The following is a 25,863-nucleotide window of genomic DNA, read 5'->3' as shown; positions in this document are numbered from 1 at the left end:
CTCCGTGGCATGTGGGATCTTCCCAGACCAGGGCTCGAACCCGTGTCCCCTGCATTAGCAGGCAGATTCTCAACCACTGCGCCACCAGGGAAGCCCTAAAATTCTTTTTTTTTATTGAAGTCTAGTTGATTTACAATATTAGTTTCAGGTGTATAACATAGTGATTCAATATTTTTATGGGTTACATTCCATTTAAAGTTATTATAAAATATTGGCTACATTCCCTGTGCTGTATATTACATCCCAGTATCCTATTTATTTTACACCTAGTAGTTTGTATCTGTCTAAAATTCCTTGTTCTTTGACTTTTTCTTCATATCTCCTGACCACATCTACTTAGTTTTTCACATCCTCAGGGTCTACTGGATTTGGCATTAAGTTATTGTTACCTTAAGAAGAGTAGTTTCAGTGGATTATTAAAGCCAAAACCTATTTTTGTTGAGGTACGGAGTGAACCAGAGGTAGAGAGTAGAAATAGAGTCGACCGTTGGGATGGACAGCTGGGGGTCTCAGGGAGACACAGCTGGAGTCATCCCTTTGAAGACTCAGATGGCTGTCAGTACCCAGGATACCATGCTAACTCAAGCCACACAGCCCTGAGGTGGGAACCAGTACAGACTTACCAGAGTGAGAAATAAAGTTCACAAATGAGCTAGAACTTTCCCTGGAGTGAAACTCGTTTTGATCCAAAACATTAGTTAGGGAGCCTAGAGTCGGGTGCAGTTAGGGGAGGTTGATGAATGCGAGGTCCAGCGGTGGCAGCCTATGGTGAGGACATTCATTTTGCTCTAGAGATGGGTGAGCCACAAGGATTGGTGGGTCATTCAGGGTCTGTAACCGCCCCCTTCATTTCAGCTTTAGGGTCCTGCCTCGGAGCCCGAAGGCTCTGTCCCCATCCTGAAATGGACACTTCCACAGTTTCCCAGTGCAGCTGTGGTTGTGCTGCCAGGAAGGACCAAACTATGTTCCGATTGATACATTCTTTCTTTAGGTATGTACTCAATGTGTTGAATACATAACTTGTGGGAGATGATTAAAATAAATCTTTATTTTTGTCTCTCACCATCTCTTTAAAATGCACTCAGCTTGGAAAGCTTTTTCCTTTTATGAGAAGGCATCAGGCCTTGTGACTTTTTATTCACTCTTCAAGTTATTGATTCAACAGCTGTTTAATGAGCATGGCTCATTAAGTGAAAGACAAAAGGTGCATTCAAGTGGCAGTGATCTTAGGGAATAGAAGTCACAAAACATAGGCTCAATTTAAAAATTAAAAGTATCCAGTTCAGTGTATTAATCAGCACTCAGCCTTCATTCAAAGGTAAAACTTTTTCTCCCTCTTTTTCCGAGTTAAGATTTATAGTTGGCAACCACTTGCTGTCAGAGAAAGTGGTATAGTTGGCTTCTGTCCTTTTGTGTCCCCTATGAACCCCCCAGTTTCCTGTTTCTGACCTTACTGGGTTCTAGATGAGGTGGAGTGGGAGGAAGAAGGAATAGTGAGGAACTAGGATTGTTCTTACGTGGCTCTCTGAGCCTGGTATGTGGTTAAAGCTGACTCTGTCCTGTGGGCTTTTTAGAGTCTCTTGGGAGGCGCCCATTCCGGCTGCTCCCCTGACCTGGGGGGATGCATTGTTATGCTGGTGGGCTTTATTTGGTGTCTTTCATAGCTCCTAGGAACTTAGGTCCACCTACAGTTTCCTCCTTCTAGGGCCTGTTTGGCCTGCTTGAGGACACTGCTGGACTGATTGAAAGATGACCCCGCCGTTGCCTCTGGCCTGTGGTCCACCTCTGCTCTGCTGGAATTGCTGATTCTTTGCCCTGGTCATGCATTCTTATCTCATTGATCAACATGGCTTCTCCTGCTGCTCTCTAGAAACCCCAGTACCCGCTCCAGGGGTCACGTGTTCATCTCACTGAATAGGCCCTTTGAGCCCCACGCGCGGCTTGACACGAGGGCCTGGTTTTATGCACAGCACGTCGGTGCTTCACTCCACGCGTCTGCCTCATAACGTCCTCTCTTCACAGCAGAGAACTCTCACCCGTCCACTCACTGTTTATATTCATGATGTGACTATGAGGAGTCTCGGCGTCATGGGACTCCTTTTGGTTCTCTTTCTTTGTAAAATCTGCATTTTGGTGTGGAGTCTCCCTTTGGTATGCAGCAACCCTTGTATTTCGGTACCTCAGTGGAAACTGCAATTTTACCATCTTGTTTTAGTTGGATTTCTGTTTTGGGGGCCAAGAATCATTTGGCTGGCCTCTTTAGAGTTGACTTTAGAATTTATATATTTCTGCTGTGATTTCATTCTTTGTTGTAGTCAAGGATTAACTCAGCAGGCCTGGGTTGCCCAAACCCCTGCAAGAGTTGCCTTTAATGCTTGACTCTTGGGGATAAGCTATTTCCCACAGTTCTTAAGTTTGGGGGGAGTATATCTTTGAAACTCTTGAAGAATACAGTACTTTTTATTCAAGAATTTTGATTGAGAAGGAAAGACAGGTATTAACTAGGGAAAGGCAAGCTTGAGGGAGGATGCTTTTAAAAACAATGTTTTTCTTTTCAGTCTAAAAGTAAGATTAACCACATTATAGAAAGTTTGCAAGATAGAGAAAAACCACAGTTAGCATTTCAGTTCATTTTCTTCATCTTTTTCCCCTTATACATTTATGTTCTTATTTTAAATGAACTGATTTTGTTATTATAAAATGAATACATGTTCACCAAAGAACATTCTGAAGTCTGGAAAAGTAGTAGGAAGAAATAAAAATATCATTTATTGATATCTTGGTGTTTATCTTCATACTTTTTTCATTGCAAAAATGAATACCCAAAGAAATAATTAAAAATAAATTGATCACACCTGAATACTTGAATACTATTTTGTAACTTGTTTTTATTTCATGCAGTACTCTTAAAATGTAATCATTAATGACTGTGTATATTCTGCTTTTTTCTCTTTTGTCATAAGCATTTTCTTAGTACGCTATTCTTGCAGTTAGGTTGGTGCCTCCCTCCTTTTTTTCTATTGTAGTAGCACTGAGAGCATCTTAATTTTCAGATATTCCTAGAAGTGAAAGAAGATTAAATGATGAGTATTATCTTATAATTTTGATACTGCCAAATTCTAGCCCCAAAGAATGGTACCTATAACTTTACCAGCAATTTAAGGGAGAAAAGATTGCTTTACTCAAGTTATTACATTTAATTTTCACAGTAAGTCTAGTTATTGTTATTCTGTTTTTTTCTGCAAATGAGTATGTTGAGGCTCAGAACATAATTTGTCCAAAATCACATAGCTAGTATGTGGAAGAGCTAGGATTTGAACTCAGGTTTGCCTACCTGCAAAGCCTGTATTCTTTCCATTGTGCCATGCCACATTAAAGAGACTAAAATGATGTGAATTTAGTCTCTTTAAGGAAAATGGCTAGGAGCAATGGCAATATAACTTCTAAGCCTTAGGAAGAACATCTGGGAAAAAGAATCATCATGTAAACAAGAGTTCTACCTATCTCTCTATAATTTTTCTTTTTTTTTTGTTTTTTGAATTTATTTATTTTTTATTTATTTATGGCTGTGTTGGGTCTTCGTTTCTGTGCGAGGGCTTTCTCTAGTTGTGGCAAGCGGGGGCCACTCTTCATCGCGGTACACGGGCCTCTCACTATCGCGGCCTCTCTTGTTACGGAGCACAGACTCCAGACGCGCAGGCTCAGTAGTTGTGGCTCACGGGCCCAGTTGCTCCGCGGCATGTGGGATCTTCCCAGACCAGGGCTCGAACCCGTGTCCCCTGCATTGGCAGGCAGATTCTCAACCACTGCGCCACCAGGGAAGCCCCTATAATTTTTCAATCAACAGCTAATAAGTGTGAGTTATTATTTTACTTATGTAACACTGTAACTGGAAACTTTACTTATGTAACACTACTAGGCTCTGTCTAAGCAGGTTACATATATTAACTCTTTAATTCTCAGAACAGCTCTGCGAGGTAGTAGGATTATTTTCCCCAGTTTGCAGATGAGGAAGATGAGGCCCAGGCGTTTAAGTCACTTTCCCAGCGTCATATAGCTGGTGGGGAGCAGGACTAGAATTTGAATCTAGCGTGGCCCCACACTGTGGGTTCTGAACTAGCGCTGCTGCCGCTGCTCAGACTCAAGGAAGTTTATTCGCTTTTCTCTCTCTTGACCACTGCGGTATTCGTAGGCTCATGGTGAATATAGCAGCTCTGCTTAGCAGTGGAGCTTATTTCCCAGCCCTTGAACACTTACTCTGGGTCCTGGCAAGTTGCTTTTTATTGCCCCCCTTGTGACTGCTGCAGCTGGTTCCTCATGTGTCCGCCATGTTCCTTCTTTCAGTCCATGAGTCTCCCTCTTTCTTCCTAAAGCAGAACCAAGATCCAGTTTTGCTTTTGCTAGAAATGTTTTATGTCCTAATTAGGATCTTTTTGTACGAGCTAATGTACTATTGTTGTTTTTATTTGCACGTTTTTCTTTTTCCTTTATTATTATTATTATTATATTTCTCTTCCCTTATTAGTCAAGTTATTATCTAACTTCTCCAACTTTTTCCATTCTCAACTTGTGGCACTATCAGTTTTAGTCATGAAGGCGGAACTTACCTTAAATCAAGCTACTTTAAAAATTGCATTTCTATGGAATTTTAATAAATACAACCTGATAAAGAGTATCTCATAAATAATTTACTCCAGCATTTTTGAGGTGTGCTTTCTAGAACACACTGGTACTGTGCAGGGCTGCTGAAGATTTTTTTTTCAATTAAAAAATTGTTTTATTTTTAAACCCCAAATTTTATTGTTCAGTTTATATTTTCCAGCTTTATTGAGATACAATTGACAAAAATTTTATATATTCATGTTGTATGTGATGTTTTGTCATTTGCATACATTGTGAAATGATTACTGCAGTCAAGGTAATTAAAATATCCATCACCTCATCTTTCTGTGTGTGTGTGTGTGTGTGTGTGTGTGTGTGTGTGTGTGTGGTGAAAACATTCAAGATCTACTCTCTTAGCCAATTTCAAGTATACAATACATTATTCCTACCTATGGTCATCATGCTGTACATGCTTAAGTTTTAACCCTCATTTAAATTATAATTATAAATGAAAATTGTCATTTAATCCTCATTTAAATCATGATTCTCTTTCCCAGACATTTTTCTTAAGATTTTTATAAGTTATATTGCCACTGTTCTCAGACATTTTCCAATGCTTATGTTACCTTAGTCCCTTGAATGCAGCATGATACAGTGGAAAGAGCACAGTATTAATATTTGGAAAGTGTTCTGAAGCCAGGATGTCCCTAATGTTGTTTTTAAAGATTGATGATGGAAATTAGTACTTCCAAGGCTTATGGGCCCTGCAACAAGGAAATTTAACTTTTTATTAACTCTTTGTTTCTAAGACTTAGTGGGAATGGTTTTCATTATAGAAAATTTGGGAAATAAAAGGAAGAAACATAAAATTCCATTTCACTGTGCTGCCCAGACTTCATCCTTAACATATTGGTGTTCTGTAAATTTTTTCATATGTATGTATGTAAACAGATTTAAAAGCAAAATTGGAGCTACATACAGTTTCATATTCTGATTTTTTCATTTAACCTTAAATGAATTTGCCCCATGTTATTAATAATGTTCAAAGATGACTTTTAACATTTTTTTGTTTTGCCTTATTACAAAACTGAAACATGCTTGCTGCCAAAAAAATTAAAAAATTACACAAATACGTAATACAGAAAGGAATAGTCACACATTACTCTCCCACCTAAATAATCATCACTGATATTTTAGTGCTCATTCTTTTAGATTTTTTTCTGTACAGGCTCTTACCTATGCATTCTTTCTCTCTCAGGCACACACACACACGTGTTTTATACAGACATGGCATTCAAATAAACATTTTGTTGTGCTCCCCTAATATTTTTTTAGATACAGAATCATGACTTTGAGGATTACAACGTGTTATATTTCAATGTTTTTCTCCAGTTTTTTTCCCATTTAAACAATGTTATGGTGAACGTCTTTAAGTTATTGATCACATCTTTGACTTCATCCTAAAGAAATGATCACAAACGTGGAATTATAGTGTCAAAGAATAGGAAAATTTTTAAGCTCTTGATCTGTATTGCCAAATCCTTCCAGAAAGGATGTGTCACTTTACACTTTTCAGCAGTTTAGGAGAATATCTTTCTCACCAAACTCTTGTGACACTTGAGTATGATAATTTAAAATGATTATTGCCAATTGAGAGATTGAAAAATGACATTTCATTGTTTTAATCTGCATTTCTTTGAATGCCTGGGAAAGTGAACTTATTTTCATCTTTCATATTTATTGGCCATTTTAATATATTTTTGAACTGATTTGACTATTATGTCCTTTGCCCTTTCTTTTTTTATTGGAGTGTTAGTGTTTGTTTTGTTTTTGTTAAATTGATTAGTAAAAGTCCTTTAAGGGTACTAGCTTTTGTCATGGTATATGTTACGAATATTTTAACCACTTGTCAGTTGCTTTTTAATTTTATTCATGAAATTTTTCTCATATAAAGTTTTTCATTTAAATAAGTCATTAAAATAAAGGGATTTAGCTCATAAATTGTATTTAGCCAAATTCATCCTTTTCTTTATTAAGTCCTGGGCCTCCTGAGATCTGTTAAATATTCATTTAATATTTTTGTATCTTATATTTTTCTAATTATGTAGGTAATATATAGTGCTGGTACAAATTCAGGCTACCCAGAAAAGGAGAAAGTGAAACGTGAAATTCTTTCTTCTCAGTCCCAGAACAGTTTGGAGAATATTCTTGTAGATTGTATTTTGCTTATGAATCCTGTGTGTGTGTGTGTGTGTGTGTGTGTGTGTGTGTGTGTGTAATTAATATAAGAGTAATATAAGCATATGGTAAAAATTTATATAAGGATATAATATGAATTCTCTTCACTAGCAGTAGCCACTTTTAAGTTCCTCTTTCTTTGTTTCTTCTGTTATTACAGCTTTAAATGATATATTTATGCCTTTATTGATTTGTCAACTACTGGTTCTGCTTATAGATTCCACATAATGAAAGATGAGGAATTTGCATACCTCCAACCTCTCCATGTTTTAGTTTTGGTTTGGTTACCCCTTGTAGTGGTTACATTTATAATTTTAAACAATGGACAAAACCCTTTATTTTTTGATTCATCAATTTTTGGCACAGTCAGTAGACTACACTATGAAAATGAGAAAAATTAGCCCAAGAACATGTACTTTTTTGTCTCTCAGTTCTTAATTTGTGTTCTATGTATGTTGTGTGTTTTTATAGCCTGTTCTGTAATGATAGTTAAGCCTTCCGTGCTTTGTCTGTAGGTTGATTTTATATAGAAAATCATAACAATAGCTATATTTACATTATTATGATTGTGTATTCATTGTTGAACCAAGGTGTGTGATTGGTGTCGTAGAATAAGATAGAGCCCTAGGTCAGAAAACCTGTGCTACTTCAAGGAGTCTCTTAATTTCTTTTAATATTTCTTCACTACTTAAGTTCACACTCAATTATTGCTGTTTCTTGACCCTTGCATCATTTTCTTCTCTGAGTCTTCTGTTTTCTCCCCTGGCATCCCTCCTGCAGTAAACGTTTTGGTGCAGAGGACATGGGGGTGAGCTTTCCGGATGCTCACTTGACCATTCTTGTACCTAGTGAAAAACTGGATTTGTAAGTAGCTGGTGTGGGTTTCCTCTTTATTTGTAGATAGGTCTTTGTCCCCAAGAGGCCCGAACCTCAGCTGGCAGGGCTGCCTGTAGGCTCTGTTCAAGTTTGCAGAGCTGTGAATAGGCTGCTTTCCATATAGGGTGCAGAGGTGGGGAGCAGGAGACAGGCAAAGATGGTGAAAATCCCCTGCTGTGGGCCAGGTTAGGGGGGCTTGGCTCTTTGTGTAAATCTTACTCTGAGTGAAGCTGCCCTTCCTCTTACCACCCGCCTCCCACTGTCCCACGTTACCCAGGCTGGCATCTGTTGTGGGCGTCTGAAGATGCCCGAGCTCTTTTCTAGTCTTTCTCAGCCCTCAGACCCTTACAATGTCCTCCCTAAGTAGATCGCCACTTTCTTTGGAGGGCATTTCTCGGACTTTACTTTGGGGGCAAAGCCTTTTCTTCAGCTGGGGTGGTCAAATGAATGGTTGTGTATGAGAAAATGCAAAAGAGTGTGTCTGAGGGTGGGGTTTTGTGGAAGGACCTGGCCCAGCTGTCACGGCAGGCACGTGCACCATTTATACGGGGGATGGTTTAAACAGGATGTGGGCTCAACACTAACGGCCATTGAAACAAACTTAAGATAATAATTCCCTTTTCAGTTCTTTTTCCTCTTGATTGTAACAAAGAGAAAGTCTCAGTTAGCTGCTAGTCTGAAATAACCTCTCTAACAGCAGCTAGTTTCCTCTGGTAACATAGAGAACAGGAGGCAGGCCCAGATCTTTCTGCAGCAACAATATTAGTTAGAATTTAGTAAACTGTGTTTATTTTTATAGTTACCACCTACTGATGACAAAGTGACACTCGTTTTGCACTTACAGTGATATAAATTTTCCTTTAAAATACAGTTATTTAACTAAAACATAGTAAGATGATTTAAAGAAAAATATTAAATAATAGGATAGGTAACACTGGGATATAACAAAAATTGCGGCGCCGTGATGGGACTGACTGCAGTTTGAGAAACACTGTAAATTCTTCTGTTGGGTAATTCTGTTTGCTTATGCTCCTCTCCAGGTCTTGGTATTTACTGATTAGTTCCCTGGACTATTTGGAAGGAGGCATTTCTCTGGTGTTTTGAAGGTCCTTTTATTTCAATATGACTTTGGGAGGCGGGAAAGGTGGACAGGTGTAGGAGCCTGTCATCTTGAACTGAAATTTTGTCGAGCTGTCTTTTTGCTTTCATTGCTTTTATTTGATTCTTCAATCCATTTAGAATTAATTTTAGTGTTTATAGTGTTTAAGTGGGGTTTTTTGTCCCCACCAACCAGCCAGTCTCAGCATCAGTGGTTAAAGATTTTTAGTAGCATCTCTACTCACAAATGGATTAGGTGCTAAAGGCCGTGTACAGGTCCAAACTTAAAAGGATTTAAGCTTGGTTCTCTATTTTAGTAGGCTTTTCCACCAGACAGGAGTGGAAGAGGTTCCTTGGATCATCAAACTTTAAAATCAGACTTGGGTTTCCCCATCTTGCATATATATGTTTTGTTTGCGTCTTTCCCCCCAATAGACCCGTTTAGTCTACATTAAACGTCTGCTGAGCAGATAACTCCCTCTCCTGCTTATCTTCTCAGATGTTCAAGTGTATGTCTTTATAGGTATGGTATCCTTACTTGTCAATCTACTTTGGTTGATTCAAAGATTCATAGGGTCTTTGAACATATAGAACCATCCTTGGTTTGTCCTGGAGCTGTTACCGTTAGGGCAGCACCTTCACCAGCCTTGGTCCTTACGACTCAGATTTCTCTTAAATTAGCATTGCTCTGATAGGCATTCACCTCAGTGATGATTCTCTAGGCCAGACTTTGAACACTGGCAGTCCACACAGATGTGTTTTGCTTGAGCTATGTGTTGGTGGCGAGGGTAGGGGGGTGGGAGGAGAGTCACCTTCCAACATTTTAAAATTAGTGTCTTTCAGACAGAAATCCAGATTCCTCTTAGCTCTTGGGATGATGGTCTGGCACACCAGGGGTGAACTGTTATGTGACAAAAATCCACTGATACGCGCTTTTGGCCACCTACCTCCCCTGTTTCACTGCTACCTGCCTGGTCTCCTTAGGCACTTGAATTTACAACAGATCTTTTTTTTTTTTTTTTTTTTTGCCAATAACCACACATTTTCTCTTAAAAATTTTTTTTTCTTTTCTCTTACAGTTTATCGCATGGGTCTAGAACAAGCTTGTCTAGACAAGCTTTCTGATTCACTTTTTCAGAGCTGTTCCTACCGTTGAATAATTTATCATTATTTATGTGTAACATTTATAATTTTCTTACTTCTTTTGGCTTTTAAAATTATTATTTCATTTTATTGTGTTCCTTGTCTCATTAGCACTTTTAACAATGACTGCCTTTTTTTTTTTTTTTTTACACTTAAGGAAAGGCTTTATGTTTGTATAAAATCTCCCTAAGAAGGATAAACCCGAGTAGTGTCCAGCATAGTGGCAGGACTAAAATTAAAGTGTAGGAGCCTATTGCCACTGTTGATGACGTGCAGATCTGACACACTTTTCTCTGGTGTCGCGAGCCTTTGTGTTCGGCTCTGTTTTAGAACTTCCTTTTTCAGTTTTATTGCTCGTTCTTTTTTTCCCCCTAATTCATGCTGTTGAATATTTTAGATATAGAATACATTCTTGTCTCTAGAGGGCAAACCTTCCTCTTTCTTGCCTTTTTTCGGGGTTCTTTTCTGGAAACTTCCTAGCCTTTTCTCCTGTTCATTTTGCTGATGAGTTTTACAAGCATTGGTCCAGTAACAAGCGTTCACGGGCTGCCCTCCCAAGCCAGGCCCCCGGGCCACCTGTTGGGTGGGGAGTGGTCAGTGTAGCAGACGCCCAGGGCCTTCACATTCTCCCCGGTGTGTTAGGAACAGCAGCGGGTTCATGGATGGCGTACAGTGTTTTACTCCCGAGCATTGTACGTAATTGACTGTCACAAAAATAAACTTGGGACGTTTTGATTCCCGGTCACCAGAAGGCACTTGGTCCCTGAGGGTGTGTTTCATCAGGTTTTCTTCCAGGAAGCTCATAGGCCCAAAGAGTAAAGCAAGGTGGATGCAGAAGGTGTCCCTCGCAGTGCACGGGTTTCTGCATTTTCGTGGACTTACACACGTTGGTTTAGCCCCTTTTTGATGAAAAAGTTTAAGGAAGTGACTTCATAAAACACCAAATCACCCCATTCTTGTGGGACCCCTGAGAAGTTTACCGAATAGTTGAGTAGTCAGAAATAGGAAAACCGATCTGGTAGGATATGGCAGCCTCTCCTCCCAGGAGTGTGAACCACACCGGGGTTTTTGATGAATATACTTTGTGACATGGTGACTTGTGGGGATGGGCAGAGTTTCTGGGTTGCTGCCTTTTCCTCACCCCATCCCCACCCCCTGCATCTCTCCTCAGCTACGATGCTTCTGTAACAGCCCACATGGCTAAGCTTTGCAAGACCTGTGGTTAGTATCTTTAGTACCTAAAAGATGCATATTTTTATTCAGGTAGAATTCACATAACATAAAATTCACCGTTGTAACCATTTAAAAGTGTACAATTATTGACTTAACAGCACATTCACATTGTTGTGCAGTCATCACCAACCACTCTCTAATTGCAGACTATTCTTATCAACCCCAAAAAGAAGCGCAGTTCCCATTAAGCAGTCCCTCACCATTCCCTCCCCTTCCCTGCCCCTGACAACCACTAATCTGCTTTCTGTCTCTGGATTTTTAAATTCTGGACATTTCATGTATATGGAGTCATAATATGTGGCTTTTGAGTCTGGCTTCTTTTGCTTAGTATAATGTTTTCAAGGTTCTTCCATATTGTAGCATGTGTTACTAGCATGTGTCCTTTTATGACTGATAGTTCGTTGTATGGATATACCACATTTTGTTTATTCATCTGTTGATAGACGTTTGGGTTGTTTCCACTTTTTGGCTCTTAGGATAATGCTGTGATGAATATTCAGGTTTTTGTTTGAATATCTGTTTTCAGTCCTCTTGGGTATATAACTAAGAGTTGAATTGTTGGGTCATGTGGTAATTCTATGTTTAACTTTTTGAGCAACCAAAAAGATACAAGTGAAGTACTAAAAATAGTAAGAGTGAAAAATCCCTTTGGACCATTGACCATGATATAAAGATATCAGATTTCCTTGTTATATATTACAAAAACTTTTTCTTTGGAGTCAGGCAGAACTGGTCCAGATCTCAGCCTAACTAGCTGTGACTTTGAACCAGTTATTTAACCTTTCTTAGCCTATTTTTCACCTAGAACATTCAGATTAACTAAGTATTGCCTCAGGTTTACTATAAGCATTCACTGAGATGGTATTACACAGAAAGTCCTTTTTTTAGCACAGTGCTTGGCATAACGTAATCCACATATAGTGTAATAATTATTTTAGGATAATACGCAGTCACCATAGCCTGATTGCTATTCTTTGCCACAGAGAGATGGCTTCGTACTGCGGTCATACCAAAGAGGTGAATGACCCAAAAGGAAACACCTTAAACTTCGGTGTTTTATGTTGTCTTTACCATAGATGTTTTGCATTTTTATTTTTAGATTAATGCATTGTCTGTCGTTCTCAAAATTTGTTACATCCCTATTTTCAAAAGTGGAAGGACCCATTGTAAAGAAGTGACTTTTTTTAACCTTCCATTTGATCACTGCTTGGGTTCCTCATGTATGAACCACTTCCTGGCTCCACTCACAGGGGGGCCAGCAGATTGCTAGCGATTTGCCTTATCTCACTGCATAAGGATTTAATGAAACTTTTAACTGAGTTAGTAGCTAGTTAAACCAAAATTATTTTTTCTAATTCTTAAACTATTTTCATAAAAAGTTAAAACCTCCCATGAACAGATCATTCAGAGATTGCCACTGTTAATATTTTGATAGGTGCTTTTAAAAAACCCATGTATTTATGAACTATTTTTTAAAAAGCATTATTCAATATATAATAATGCTACTGGAAATATTGCACTTACTATTTAGGAACATCTTTCCAAAGCATGAAATATTTTTCTACAACCTAGTTCTTAAAATTTGGTATTATTCCATTTTATGGGTAGAACATAATTTATCTATTTTCCTTTTGGACATTCATGTTTCTTGTTTTTTCACTATTATAAACAATGCAGTGATGAGCATCTTTGTAGCAAAAATCTTTGTGTATATCTGTGATAATTACTTTGGGCTAAATTCCTAGATGTAGATTTTTTTGGATCAGAGGGTTTATATATATATTTTAAACTTTTGATCAGTTTAACATTTAATAAGTACCCACCGCTCTGTGTTGTACCCTCCCAGACTGCCATCTTTTTATATCTCCATTCACAAGTGCATTTACTTTTGTTACCTAGGGTACCACTTGGATTTCTGTTATTGCTGTTTGTGACTATGTATGTTTTTCACTTAAAATCCACCATGCAGGTGACAGTCCCTTTGGACCATGGAGCTCTGTGGCCGTGCAGCATAGGAAGCAGTTTTATTTGTAGTCAGATTATCAGGGTTTGTTCTGCCACTCCCTGGCCATTAGATCAGACACCTCTTCTTGAACAGCATTCCTGTGTCCTCAGCCTCACCTCTTATTCCATGTATTTCTATACTCTTGTTTGGTGTAACCTGGTCTGATTTGGTAAAGCCTATTTCTCTGTTCTTCCCTTGGGGCTTCTTTTCTGTGGCCACTCTAGACGTTTGAGGGATGATGGATAAAAATGCTTTCCTGTTTCTTCCCTGGGCGATGGTTCTGAGATACATTCACAAGGCTTCTTAGAAAATCCTGTGGGACTCAGCACTTGACAGAAACATCTGTAACTCATAGAGGTGGCCAGCTTCATAATGAATCCTTGTATTGACTCTCTCTCTGTGTTTCATTCCCTGTGTCCTTCACTCCTGCTCCCTGGAACCACATTCCAAAATAAACTACCTGCCGGCTAGTCTTTGTCTTGCATTTTATTTTAAGTGGAACCCAGGCTAAGTCATTTGTGATCACAGACAGGTAACTTACTCTTTGAGTCGCAGTTTTCTCATATTATAAATTTGGAGAGGGTCGTGTCTACCTCATATAATCCTTTCCTTCACCAGATACTTACTAAAACACTACTATATGCCAGATACTGTCCTGGGTATAGAAATGTATAGTAGTGAGCAAGACAAGCAAAACCCTGCCTTCATTGAGTTTACATTCTGGTGAGGGAGACAGACAAAGAAGGAAACAAAGAAGAATTTCAAATAGTGAAAAGTGCTCTGCAATAAATGAAAAGTCATGAGGGAATGCTACTCTGAGATGCTGTCTGAAGTGAGGACTGAGTGATGAGGACAGGCTGGATGTGGGGAGAACATCTGGAGCAGAGGGAGTAGCAGATGTAAAGGCCCTGAGGAGTAGGAGCCTCAGGAACAAGGTGGTGCACATAAAGTGCTGTGAATGGGACTTTGCACTTGCTAAGTGCTCAATAAATGTTGGATAGTATTAGGAGTAAGGTTAGATCAAAGGGATAACCTGCCATTAACTACACAGCAGTTGGTGACCAGTTTTGTCTCATGAGTGGACAAAAATTGGCTTCATAGGATAAGCACATAATTGTACAGGGTGTGAAGAGAGTTGTGCAGTACATTTTTCTTTACCAGTGTAGTGAGTTACATTGATTGATTTGCTTTGCATTCCTGGTGTAAACTTCACTTGGTTGTGATGTATTATCATGTTTATGTATAGCTGGATTCAATTTGCTAATATTTTGTTGAGAATATTGCAACAAAATATTAGCAAATTGGTCTGAGATATTGGTCTCTTGTTTTCTTTTAATGTCTTTGTTTTTGGAATCAGTGTAACGTTGGCTTCATAAAATGAATTGGGAAGTGTTCTCTCCTTTCTACGTAGTGGAAGATTTTGTGTAGAATTGGTATTCTTTTTCCTTTAAGTGTTTGGTACAATTCTTCAGTGAAGCCATCAGGCCTAGAGTTCTCTTTGTTGGAAGACTTTTAACTATGAATTCAGTTTCTTCATTTCTATAGGACTGTTCAAATTTCTTTTTGACTTTGATAAGTAGATTGCATCTTTCAAGCAATTTGCCTGTTTCATCTAAGTTGTCAAATTTGTGGCTAAAATGTTGTTTCTGATATTCCCTTATTATCCTTTAAAAATTATTTTATTTATGATAAAAGTACATACGTAAAATTTACCATTCTAACCATTTTTAAGTGTACAGTCCAGTGGCATTAAGTGCATTTCACAATGTTGTACAACCCCTTACTAGCCTATTAATGTCTATGGCATCTGTAGTGATGTCCCCTCCTTTATTCTTGATACTGGTAATTGTGTCTTCTCTTTCTTTCCTGATAAGTCCTGCTAGAGGTGTATAAATTTTATTGATATTCTCAAAGAGTTAGCTTTTAGTTTCATTGATTTTTCTCTATTATATTTTGGTTTTCAATTTCATTGATTTCTGCTCATAATTCTGTCTTTCCGTATGCTTGCTTAGGGTTTAGTTTGCTCGTCTTTTTCTAGTGTTTTAAAGCTTGTAGTCTTTATTGTCATTTGAGACCTTTTCTCTTCCTGTATAAGCATTTAATGCTATAAATTTCCTTCTAAGCATTGCCTTATTTGCAGCCCACAAATTTTGCTTGGTTGTACTACTTTTTATTCTATTTAACATATATTGTAATTTCCCTTGTGACTCCCTCTTTGACCCAGGTATTATTTAGAAGTATGTTGTTTAATTTTCAAGTACAGTTGACCCTTGAACAATGCGGGTGTTTGCTGTGCTGATCCCCATGCAGTTGAAAATCCGAGTATAACTCTATAGTTGGCCCTTCATATCCGTGGTTCCGCATCCGTGGATTCAACCAACCATGGATTGTGTAGTGCCGTGGTATGTACTTATTGAAAAAAAATCATATAAGTGGACCCTTGACATTCAGACCTGTGTTGTTCAAGGGTCAGCTGTATTTGGAGGATTTTCCATCCATCTTTCTGTTGTTGATTTCTACTTTAATTTTGTTGTAATCAGGAAACGTACTTTGTATGATTTTAATTTCTTTAAATTTATAGAGGTGTGTTTTATGGCCCAGAATATGGTCTATCTTGGGGAATGTTCCTTATCCATTTGAAAAAAAATGTGTAATTTTTTGTTGTTGGGTGGAGTATACTATAAATGTCAATCAGGTCAAATTGACTGATATTGTTTTTCCAGTCTTCTATATTCTTACTGATTGATATGACAACGTATTACAGCATGGGTGGCTGGCTTAAACAACAGAAGTTTATCTTCTCACAGGTCAGGAGGCTGGAAGTCCAAGAGCAAAGCATTGGCAAGTTTGGTTTTTCCTGAGGCCTTTCTCCTTGGCTTGTAGATGGCCGTCTTCTCCCTGTGTGTTCACATGGTCTTTCCTCTGTATGTGTGCATCCCTGGTGCCACTTCCTTCTCCAGTAAGAACAGATTGGATTAGGGCCCCACCTTTGTGACCTCATTTAACCTTAAACTACCTCTTTAAAGACCCTATCTCCAAATACAGTCGAATTGGGGGTCAGGGCTTCAACATTATGAATCTGGAGGAGGGCGGGGGACATTTCAGTCCGTGACACTGATTTTCTGTCTACTTGTGTTATTGATTACTGAGAGAGGAGTGCTGAAGATTCCTACTATATTTGTGGATTTATCTGTTTCTGTAAGTTTTTGCTTCGTGTATTTTGAAGTCTTAGCTCTCATATTCTGTGATCCACTATGTGCCCACCTCCACAGTTGAAGAATAGTGTAATGAACACCATATACCTACCACCTAGATTCTGCAATTAACATTTTACATATTTGCTTTATTAAATATCCGTTCTCTGTTTCATCAGTTTGTCTTATTTTTTGGTGGATTTCAAAGTAAGTTGTAGTCACTTTATCTCTAAACACTTAAGCATACATGTTGTTAACTAGAATTTAATAATCATTTAAAGTTCTTTTTTTGTTTTGCGGTAAACTTCGTATGGTGAAATGTACAGATCTTGAGTTAATTGGTAAATCCTGCTGTCCATAGTAATACTGTATACTTGTCCTCTGATGTGGGACTTCTTGGACCATTGTATATTATCTGTTACTTTCCTCATAGGTTTTTGGGATCTGATTTTTGTTCATCTTAAGAGGAGGACTTAATGGTAGTGTTATCTGAGTTAAGTAATCAGGTCTGTATTTTTAGGGGTTTAGTCCTAGACAGAATTAAAATGGTTGTATAAATAGGATCTGTTATTAATTCAGTAAATATTTTATTTATTTTTAGTCTTTATTTTTAATTGTGGTAAAATACACATAACATAAGTTTGCCATCTTAACCATTTTTAAGTGTATGGTTCCATGGCATTAAGCACATTCACATTGTTGTGCATTTGTCGCTAGAACTCTTTCATCTTGCAAAACTGAAACTCTATACCCATTAAACAGCTCCCTATTCTTCTCTCCCCCCAGCCCCTCGAAACCACCTTTCTATTTCCTGTCTCTGAATTTGACTCCTTAGGTACCTCATAGAAATGGAATCATACAGTATTTATCGTTTTGTGTCTCGCTTATTCCTTCAGCATAATGTCCAAAAAGTTTATCCATGATGTAGCATGTGAGAATTTCCTTCCTTTTAAAGACTGAATATAATTCATTGTATTCCACTGTATGGATATACCACATTTTGTTTATCCACTTATCCATCAATGGATGCTTGGGTTGCTTTCACCAGTATTTATTGAGCATCTCTTATATATCAGTCACCTTTCATTAGATAAACACTTGTTGACTGCCTTTATGGACCTGATCCTGTTATAGGCATGAGGGATACTGCAGCAGTGAACATACACAGACAAAATTGTTGCCTTCAAGAGGCTTATATTCTAGTGGGGACTGAGGATGGGGAGATGGACAATACACAGAGAAATGTATTTCTTGATTCCAAATTGCATTTTTTCACATTTTAGTGTTTCTAATATTGGGTTGCACTTTACAGCTGATGCCATCTTAGAATTATTTGACAGTGTTTCTTTTTTAGTAACACCTAAAATAATGGTATATCTTACAGTCAGTTTGAATCATAGATTTGGTGAATCACTATTAATAAGTCAGTTGTTGATAAGTGCTGTGAAAAAATAAACCAGAACAAAGGGGATAGAGAATTACATGGGGTATCCACAGATAAGGTGACATTTGAGCAGAGCACGTGTTCAGTACAGGTGATATTTTTTTCATAGCAGGACTTCCTCCCTGCAGGACATAGTGTGTTGGTTCACATTCTGTTCTCACTCTGGACTGATAACAGCTTGTGGGCTAGTTACTTTGAGCAGCATTGGTATAAAGGGTAGAGCCCTAGGAGGTGGGGGGTGGAGATGGGGGTTAGGGAACAGTTTGCAAGGTGGGCCCAGATCTTGTAGGCATGGTAAGGGCGAGGGTGACAGAATTTTCCATCTTAGGAACTGGCAACAGTTCTGCTGGCTCGCAACAAAAACTTTGGGTCATCTTTGATTTCTCCATTTGCCCATACATTATACCCAGTTAGCCAGCAAATCCTGCCTGCTGTACCTTCCAAACATACCCCAGTTCTGAGCACTCTCACTACCCCCACCCAAACCACCCTGGTCCAGGCCATCATCATCTTTTGTCTGGATTATTATGATAGCCTCCTAACTGGTCTCCTTTCTTCTATGCTTGCCTTCCTGTAATCTCTTCTCAATTTAGCAACCAAAGCGATCCTTAGAAAACATGTCTGATCATGTTATACCTCTCCTTAACGTCCCCAAGAGCATCCTGTCACTCTCAGAGGAAAGGTTAAGTCCTTATGGCCTATAGGGTTCTACACTGTTTGCTCCTCGACTTCTTTGACCTTATATCCTGCCTCTCTGCTTTTCGCTTCTTCTGCTGTTAGCTGCCTTGGCAGCCTTACTGTTTCTTGATCGTATTGAGTGTGTTCCTGTCTTACAGCACTTGGACTTGCTCTTTTCCCTGCCGAGAATACTGCTCCCCAGATATCTGCAAGGCCCACATCCTCAGGTGTCTGCTCAAATTTCACCTTGTTGGAGGGCCTTCTAATCACTCTATGAAAAAGAGCACCCTTCTTTGCCCACTAGCACTATGTTTTCCCCTAAACCAGGATAGGCTAGTTATGCTGCAGTAGCAAACAGCTCTAAAATGTCAGGGACCTGAAACGACAAGGTTTGTTTCTTACTGCTGGCGTCCCTCCATTGTAAGTTGCCTGGCAGGGCCTGTTCCGTATTGTCTTGAACTCTGGCGTCCGGCTCATAGCATAGCCACCATCTTGAGCATTGGCCGAGGGAAAGGCCATTCACTGGCTCTCCAATATTTGCCTGGAAGTGACATCTATTATGTTGACTTGGACAAAGCAAGTCACATTGCCATATGCCACTTCAGTTAGGGGCAGGTGTGGGTGGGTAGCAATCCTATCTTTTATCTGGAAAGAGAGCAGGGAATCCATGGTGGGTAACACAGCCTCGCTCTTTACCCTGCTTAATTTTTCTATAGCATTTATTTGTATCTGACATGATATTTACCTTGCTTTGTGTATTTTCTTTTCTCTGCTGTCTAGACTGTACGTACCACAAAGGGAGGGACTTTGTCCATCATTTGCTGCTGTACCGCAGGACCTAGGATAATGCATGGTCTGCAGTAGTAGGTGCTTATTAATTGTAGAGATATGAGTGAGAATACCAAAGCAAACCATTCATTTATTCATATGGTGACATGTAAGCCATTGGGAGTGTGGAGCAGGAAGGTTTGAGGAGAGAGCACACTTACTAGAGAAGAGCAGTAGCATTGCTGGTCAGTGGAGAGTGTCAGTTTGAGATTTGAGACCATGAACCTACAGTGGAATCTTGCAGGCAGCAAGGAAGAGGCAGGAATGAATAAATGATGGGACCCATTTCACAAGGATCGATGAAGTCCAAGTTGAAGGAGGAAACCTTCAAGGTGCACCTCTGTCACTTCTGCTCCGTCTTCGATCCTGTCGGAATAATAAGGGAGGAGCTTGCCTTTAACCAAGGAGGCCCATTCTCCTGGGGTGGTGATTGCGGTGGTTGGAGCAGTTTTCCCTATATTCATTCTTTATTTACTTCTCATAACACTCTTGAGGTAGCGTCTCTTATCTTCATTTTACAGGTGAGGAAAACAGGCTGAAATTGCTCGCGTTAGGATTTAGGTTGGTCAGGCTCACAACCACGGTGCTTTGCAGTACGTTTGGGGTACGAGGTGGTGGGGACTCCGTTTTCTGGGGGGCGGGGAGCTCCGTTAGCTCGTAGATTCCCTGGAGCCTTGATTGCATCTTGGTCGTGAAGACAGTATGCAGCCACTTTACCGATGGTTCCAGTTTAGCTGTTTGTAAGACCTTACCAGAGAGGAAGTAGTTGGACTATTTTTATGTACGCAAACAAGTGCAGTAACCGCACTACCAACCGTAACTGGTAGATTCACTCCCCATTGAAGTGCACCTCACACAATCTGAGAATGTCTCTGTCTGAAAATGTCCGTGATGCTTTCCTGTGGTCTTGCCTGTTGATGATCTGGACATTTCATGCCCTCAAGGAGCTGTGCTAGGCTTTATGGCCAACATAGAGAAGAGAAGGCAGGTGGCCTCCCTCGGGCATCTTTAATGTAGTCGGGAAGGCAAAACAGGTTCCAGACCCTGACTCCTCAACTAGTACCTGGAAATGGGGATGCAGGTTGGGGGAAGAGCCCCTCAGGCTAAAATGGGAGAGACTGATGTAAGGAAGTGGAAACTGAGCTGTTGTTTGAAGGCTGCGTGAGATTTAGACAAGGCTCCAGGGTGCCCGTGGTGGAAAATCTCAGCAGACCACTGCAGGCAGCAGTGTTAGCGCTTTTAACCGCTTCTTAAATTTCTTAAAGTAAATGTTTATGTACGTGAATCCCAGTCATGCTCAGGCGCTAACTGGTCAGCTTCATAGAAAACGTACTCCTCTGTCTATTTCTCTATACTTTGGTGACCGTCTTCTAAAAGGTATTCCATGGAAGTAAACCTGGTTTGGTCTCGTATGAGAGCCAGATGACAGGGAAGCCCCCGTCAGCCGATTTCACTTGCTTTCCAGTGCCCTTTGATCACTTACCTCTGCAGGAAGATGTTCTGAAAATATATGTTAATAAGAATTAAAGTCCAGAGTGTGTGAACTTTGTCTTCATTCTAATTCAAAAGAAGTGAATTCTCTTGCTTTTCACTCGTGTGGTTTTTCAAATCTTAGGGACAGTCATTCTGAAAGCAGTTTTGTTTTTCCCTCCAGACAAAGCACCTGTGTCCAAGGGTCTTTTACTGGTCCCCAGTGCCCTGTCCCTCCTGCTGGCCCTCCTCCTTCCACACTGTCAGAGGTTCTTTGTGTACGACCTCCAGGCAGTCAAGGACGACTTCCAGGTGAGCTCCGCTCCACTGGCCTCTGGGAGGGGAGAAGGCAGGCCTTCTTCTTTGATTTGCCTTCCTTCCTGCCATTCTTAGTCTCTCAAAGCCTCTAAATTTGTCAGAAATATTATTTATTATTAATATTCCACTAACAAGTAACTTCTCTAGTTGTATTTATTGATAATTTCAGCAAAGCAGATTATAATGAAGCAGTTGCAGTATTTCCTTTTACACATCTCTTTTCAGCTTCAGTTTTTACTCATGGAAATGCAATTTTTAATTTCAAGAGAATTAAACAATGTTAAATCTGTTTTTTGTATGATTAGTATGCATACTTAACATTTTCAAAAACTTGCCTCAATTTGAATATCTATTAGAGGAGCTAAGCTCTCTCAGCTCTAATAGATTGGGAGTCTGTGAATTACTTTTATAGTGGTGGTTAAACCAAGTAGGAAAATTCTCTTGGGTTTTTGCTGCTGGGAAGAGCAGAAGTCTATGGCTTTCGAGATTTATGGGTTGATCGCATGAAAAATGCTGGTGCTGGCTCTTGTCTGTGAGGTGGAGTGCAAAAGGGGTATCCCGGTACCATTTCCAACTTGGCAGGGATTTCCCCACACCAGCAATAAGCAATTCTCAGACACCAACTTGGTGAACAGTTGAACTCAGTTCTGACGCCATCTTCCCAGCGAGCATCAGATTCCACAGGGTTAGGGCTCAGTCCCACAGGACTGCCCACTGCGCTCGCACTTCAGATGCCAGTCACCAGCCCGGGTGGTTACCTGTACTTCTGACCGAATGGCTGTAAATCAGAGTTCCCACGACCCCCTCCCTGGGCTCAATTAATTTGCTAGAACAGTTCACAGAACTCAGAGAAACATTTTATGTACTGGATTAGCAGTTTATTATTAAAGGATATAGATGAGCATCCAGATGGAAGAGATGCATAGGGCAAGGTAAGGGGAAAGGGTGCAGAGCCCCACTCTCCTCAGATCTTCGCATGTTCATCACCCAGGAAGCTCTCAGAACCCTGTCCTTTTGGGGTTTTGTGGAGATTCATTACAGAGGCAGGATTGATTAACACTGGCCATTGGCAGTTGATCCACCCTCCAGCCCCTCTCCCTCCCCGGAGGTCAGGGTGTGGGACTGAAAGTTCAGACCTTCTAATCACAAGGTTGGTTCCCCTGGAAGCCAGCCCCCATTCTTAGGTGCTTCCAAAAGTCACCTCATTAACATGACAAAAGACACCATTATAGCTTTCTTCACTTTGGAAATTCCAATGGGCAAAGACCAAAATATATTTCTTATTATAAATCACAATATCAGAGAGTGTTAGTGCAAATTATGGTTATAACCTGCCACCTTTTCTTTGCTAAATACTTGATTAGCCATTTTAAGCATGATAATCCATTCTTGAGCACTCACACCTTTTCTTCATAGGGATGTCATTAATGCCATTGCTTAGGTGGGCTTTGCCAAGTTCCTGTGATTCAGTTATTTATCCATACTACTGCTTTCTGTTGGAATATAGTAGAGCTCCAGTATGATTTCAGTTGCTGTAATACAATGATTCTTAATCCTGTCTGCACAGTAGAATCACCTACATAAACTGTTTTCTTTTTTTGATGCCAAGACCTCACCCTAGACCAACTGAGTCAGGGAGCCTAGTGATGGGGCCCGGGCATTGGTGTACTTTTTTAGAAAGATCCCCAAGGGATTCTAGCATATGGCCAGCCCTGAGAACCACTGCTGTAAGGGAATGTCAGGGCCCTGTGGCCCTGAGTTGGTACCTTTCTGTTGGGGGGTTAATTTGGTTCATCTGGCTAAGTTGGCAACAGTCCCCTTCTCCTGCACCACTTTGTGGGCATCTGTGCTCTAGAGGTGGGACCTGCCTGGATGGAGGACAATCACCCTCTGTCTAGGGGTGCAAATAGCCACGCTCTCCTGCTAGAACCTCTTAAGGAGCCCCCAGTGTGCATTTCTAAGAGCTGCTACAGAGATACGGAGAGTTTCAGTTCTACCTTGGGGAATCTGAGCTTAGAGTATTAAAAATAAGCAGTATAAAGTAAACGTAATAAATTTGCTAAGGAAGAGACCTGAACAAATCTTACTCTTATTTGTTATTCTTTTTTAAATCCCCATCTAGATTTGGAGGTTGATTTGTGGAAGAATAATTTGCCTTGATTTGAAAGATACTTTCTGCAGTAGTCTGCTTATTTATAATTTTAGGATATTTGAAAGAAGATATGGAAGCAGAAAATTTGCAGTAAGTTTTTATGTATTTTCCCTTTGCTACTTAGGTTGTAGAAAAAAATGTTTCTGTTTTCTTGTTTTTAAATAGTTTTATTTTGTTAAGCTTGGTGTTTCGTTAGCAATTATCTTTTTATTACATGATCTTCTGTCTGATTTGGAACATGGACATTAACCAAAGAAAAAATTTAAATTTAAGCCATTAGCATAATAAAATAATAATGATGATAATAGATAATAATATCAGTGTGAGTGGGCAATAACCCTTTTTTTTTTTTTTTTGGCTGCACTGAGTCTTTGTTGCTGCGCGCGGGCTTTCTCTAGTTGCGGCGAGTGGGAGCCACTCTTCGTTGCGGTGCGGTGGCCTCTCTTGCTGCGGAGCACGGGCTCCAGTCACGCAAGCTTCAGTACTTCTGGCTCACGGGCTCCAGAGCGCAGGCTCAGCAGCTGTGGCGCACGGGCTCCAGAGGGCAGGCTCAGCAGTTGTGGCGCACGGGCTCCAGAGCGCAGGCTCAGCAGTTGTGGCGCACGGGCCCAGCTGCTCCGCGCATGTGGTATCCTCCCGGACCAGGGCTCGAACCCGTGTCCCCTGCATTGGCAGGCAGATTCCCAACTACTGCGCCACCAGGGAAGCCCAGCAATAACCATTTTAATAAGGATTTTTATTTTAATAAAATTCTAATCACTTATTTTGCTTAATGGTTTGTGTATTAGTTGTAAAAATAAGTCATGCTATAAATATCTTTTCTTCAACATACTTAGAAATTATGGAAGTTAATACATTTGACCAATATGGTTTTACTCCCTCACTTTGAAAAGTCTACTCAAACAAAAACAAACTTTAAAAAATATATATATACCTGAGCTGGTTCTAATTAAATAAATGTTAGTTTATTTTTAGAAGACTCCTCTCTATAATGTTCTTCCTGTTTTATTTTTAGTCCTTTCTGCTGGGTTCCTGGATTTTGTCAGCAGTGGGTGACTTCATCCTCGTTGAAGCTGTGTGGTATTCCTTTGGTATCACTGCAGCCAGGAATTTGCCTTCTGGATTGTAAGTAGCTCTCAAATATTAGCTTAATTCATAACTACTTAAATCTGACTTAAAGCATTATTATCTATGAAAGTCAGTAAGAGAATATTTTAAACTTTTAGATATAGTAAAATTGATTTTATATGTAAAAATTCCAGTGTGTACTTAACATTTTCATTATGTTCTTGAAACAGAATCTGTTTTACACTCACTCTTTTTTTCAGCTTTCAAATCTCATATTTTAGAGAATTCTTAATGAATTTTCTGTTCTGGTCCTGAAGATAGAATTGTGTTTTCATAGTGAAATTTTGTCTTTGTAACTTTGTTAACTAATTAAACATAAAAATACAAAATTTAATTAATTAGATTAGGAAACAAAATTTATTTGTCTAAAGTTAAGCTTCTGAAGAATGATGCTTTTTTTAAATGATACTGTTTATATATTTCCACCAAAGGTAAAAGAAAATCAGTATATAGGTTATAACTTTGTAGCCAATCTGCAGTGGGCAACCTAACTCATAGAGTGTCTGTGCTTTCATATTGTGTTGGTCTTCTTTAAAAACAAAATGAGAAAACATGTATTAGTTTATGAAATAATTGGCATTTAGGAGCAGAGTTGTTAGCACATATAAATGCCTTTAAAGCATCTCTGAATTAAGTTTCTGAGACTGTTTTTAAGAGATGAGATACTATAAAATAATGGTAACATATATTTAAAATTTGTGTGTACTAACTTCAGCCTTATTTTAATTTTCACTATATATTTTTGAGAACTATTAGGCTATTGCAAGTACCTTGATTTAGATTCACTTTGGATCTCTATTTTTAAAATACAGTTAGTGATCTTATAGCTCTCACACTTACATTGTTAGTATTTATGGTAATAGCTGCCCTTCATGGGATTTACTGAATTATTGGCATGAGTATTGATGTTTAGTTGTCTTAATAATGTATGATTCTGAATAATATTTTAATGGAGACACATAAAGTTCTGTGTCATAATTATGCAGTTTTTGAGTTTTACTGGTTGTAATTGCAGTTAGACTAAGAAGTTTAAGTTGACTATTCTGCTATTGTGGTAAATAGTGTATTCATTAGGAATGATTCCATGTTGATTCAGAAAAGAAGTAGCATTACTAAATCATTAGTTTTCCCCAAACATTTCTCATTGAGGCCAATTCTTTTTGGTTCTTATAAGGCCTACTGAGTCGTAGAAGGGTTATGTGTGTTGTGTATGTCTGTGTTAGGATAAATTTAGTGGATGGGTAGTAACATAGCTTTTAATTCTTATTTACATCGTCCCCTTGTGTGATGACTTTTTTTTTTCTATTGCACGTAAGAGTTGAATGACAGTTATTTCTTTGAATGAATGACACTTACTTCTTTATGGAATTGTGACTGGTACACATAAGGAAGATTGATGCAATTTTGAAGTTGGTGACAATGTTTTTACTAATTCTTAAGGCCAGAAGGCTTTTAC

The 25,863-nt window shown here is 39.2% G+C and overlaps 1 protein-coding gene across 4 annotated transcripts in view; it reads left to right on the top strand.

Annotated features, from left to right (window-relative positions):
• UBAC2 (UBA domain containing 2) overlaps positions 1 to 25,863 on the top strand; it is a 170,085-nt gene that overhangs the window by 5,966 nt on the left and 138,256 nt on the right. For all 4 annotated transcript variants that reach the window (XM_007196817.2, XM_007196815.2, XM_007196816.2 and 1 more), the window contains exons 2-4: positions 20,994 to 21,121; positions 23,250 to 23,369; positions 24,295 to 24,404. In XM_007196817.2, the coding sequence (XP_007196879.1) occupies positions 20,994 to 21,121; positions 23,250 to 23,369; positions 24,295 to 24,404 (358 nt within the window). The remainder of the gene's footprint in view (positions 1 to 20,993; positions 21,122 to 23,249; positions 23,370 to 24,294; positions 24,405 to 25,863) is intronic.

This window comes from Balaenoptera acutorostrata, chromosome 18 (genome assembly GCF_949987535.1).
Source record: "Balaenoptera acutorostrata chromosome 18, mBalAcu1.1, whole genome shotgun sequence".
Classification (NCBI taxonomy): Eukaryota; Metazoa; Chordata; class Mammalia; order Artiodactyla; family Balaenopteridae; genus Balaenoptera; species Balaenoptera acutorostrata.
The sequence above is the reverse complement of the archived record's forward strand: the minus strand, read 5'-3'. Positions and strand labels throughout refer to the sequence as shown.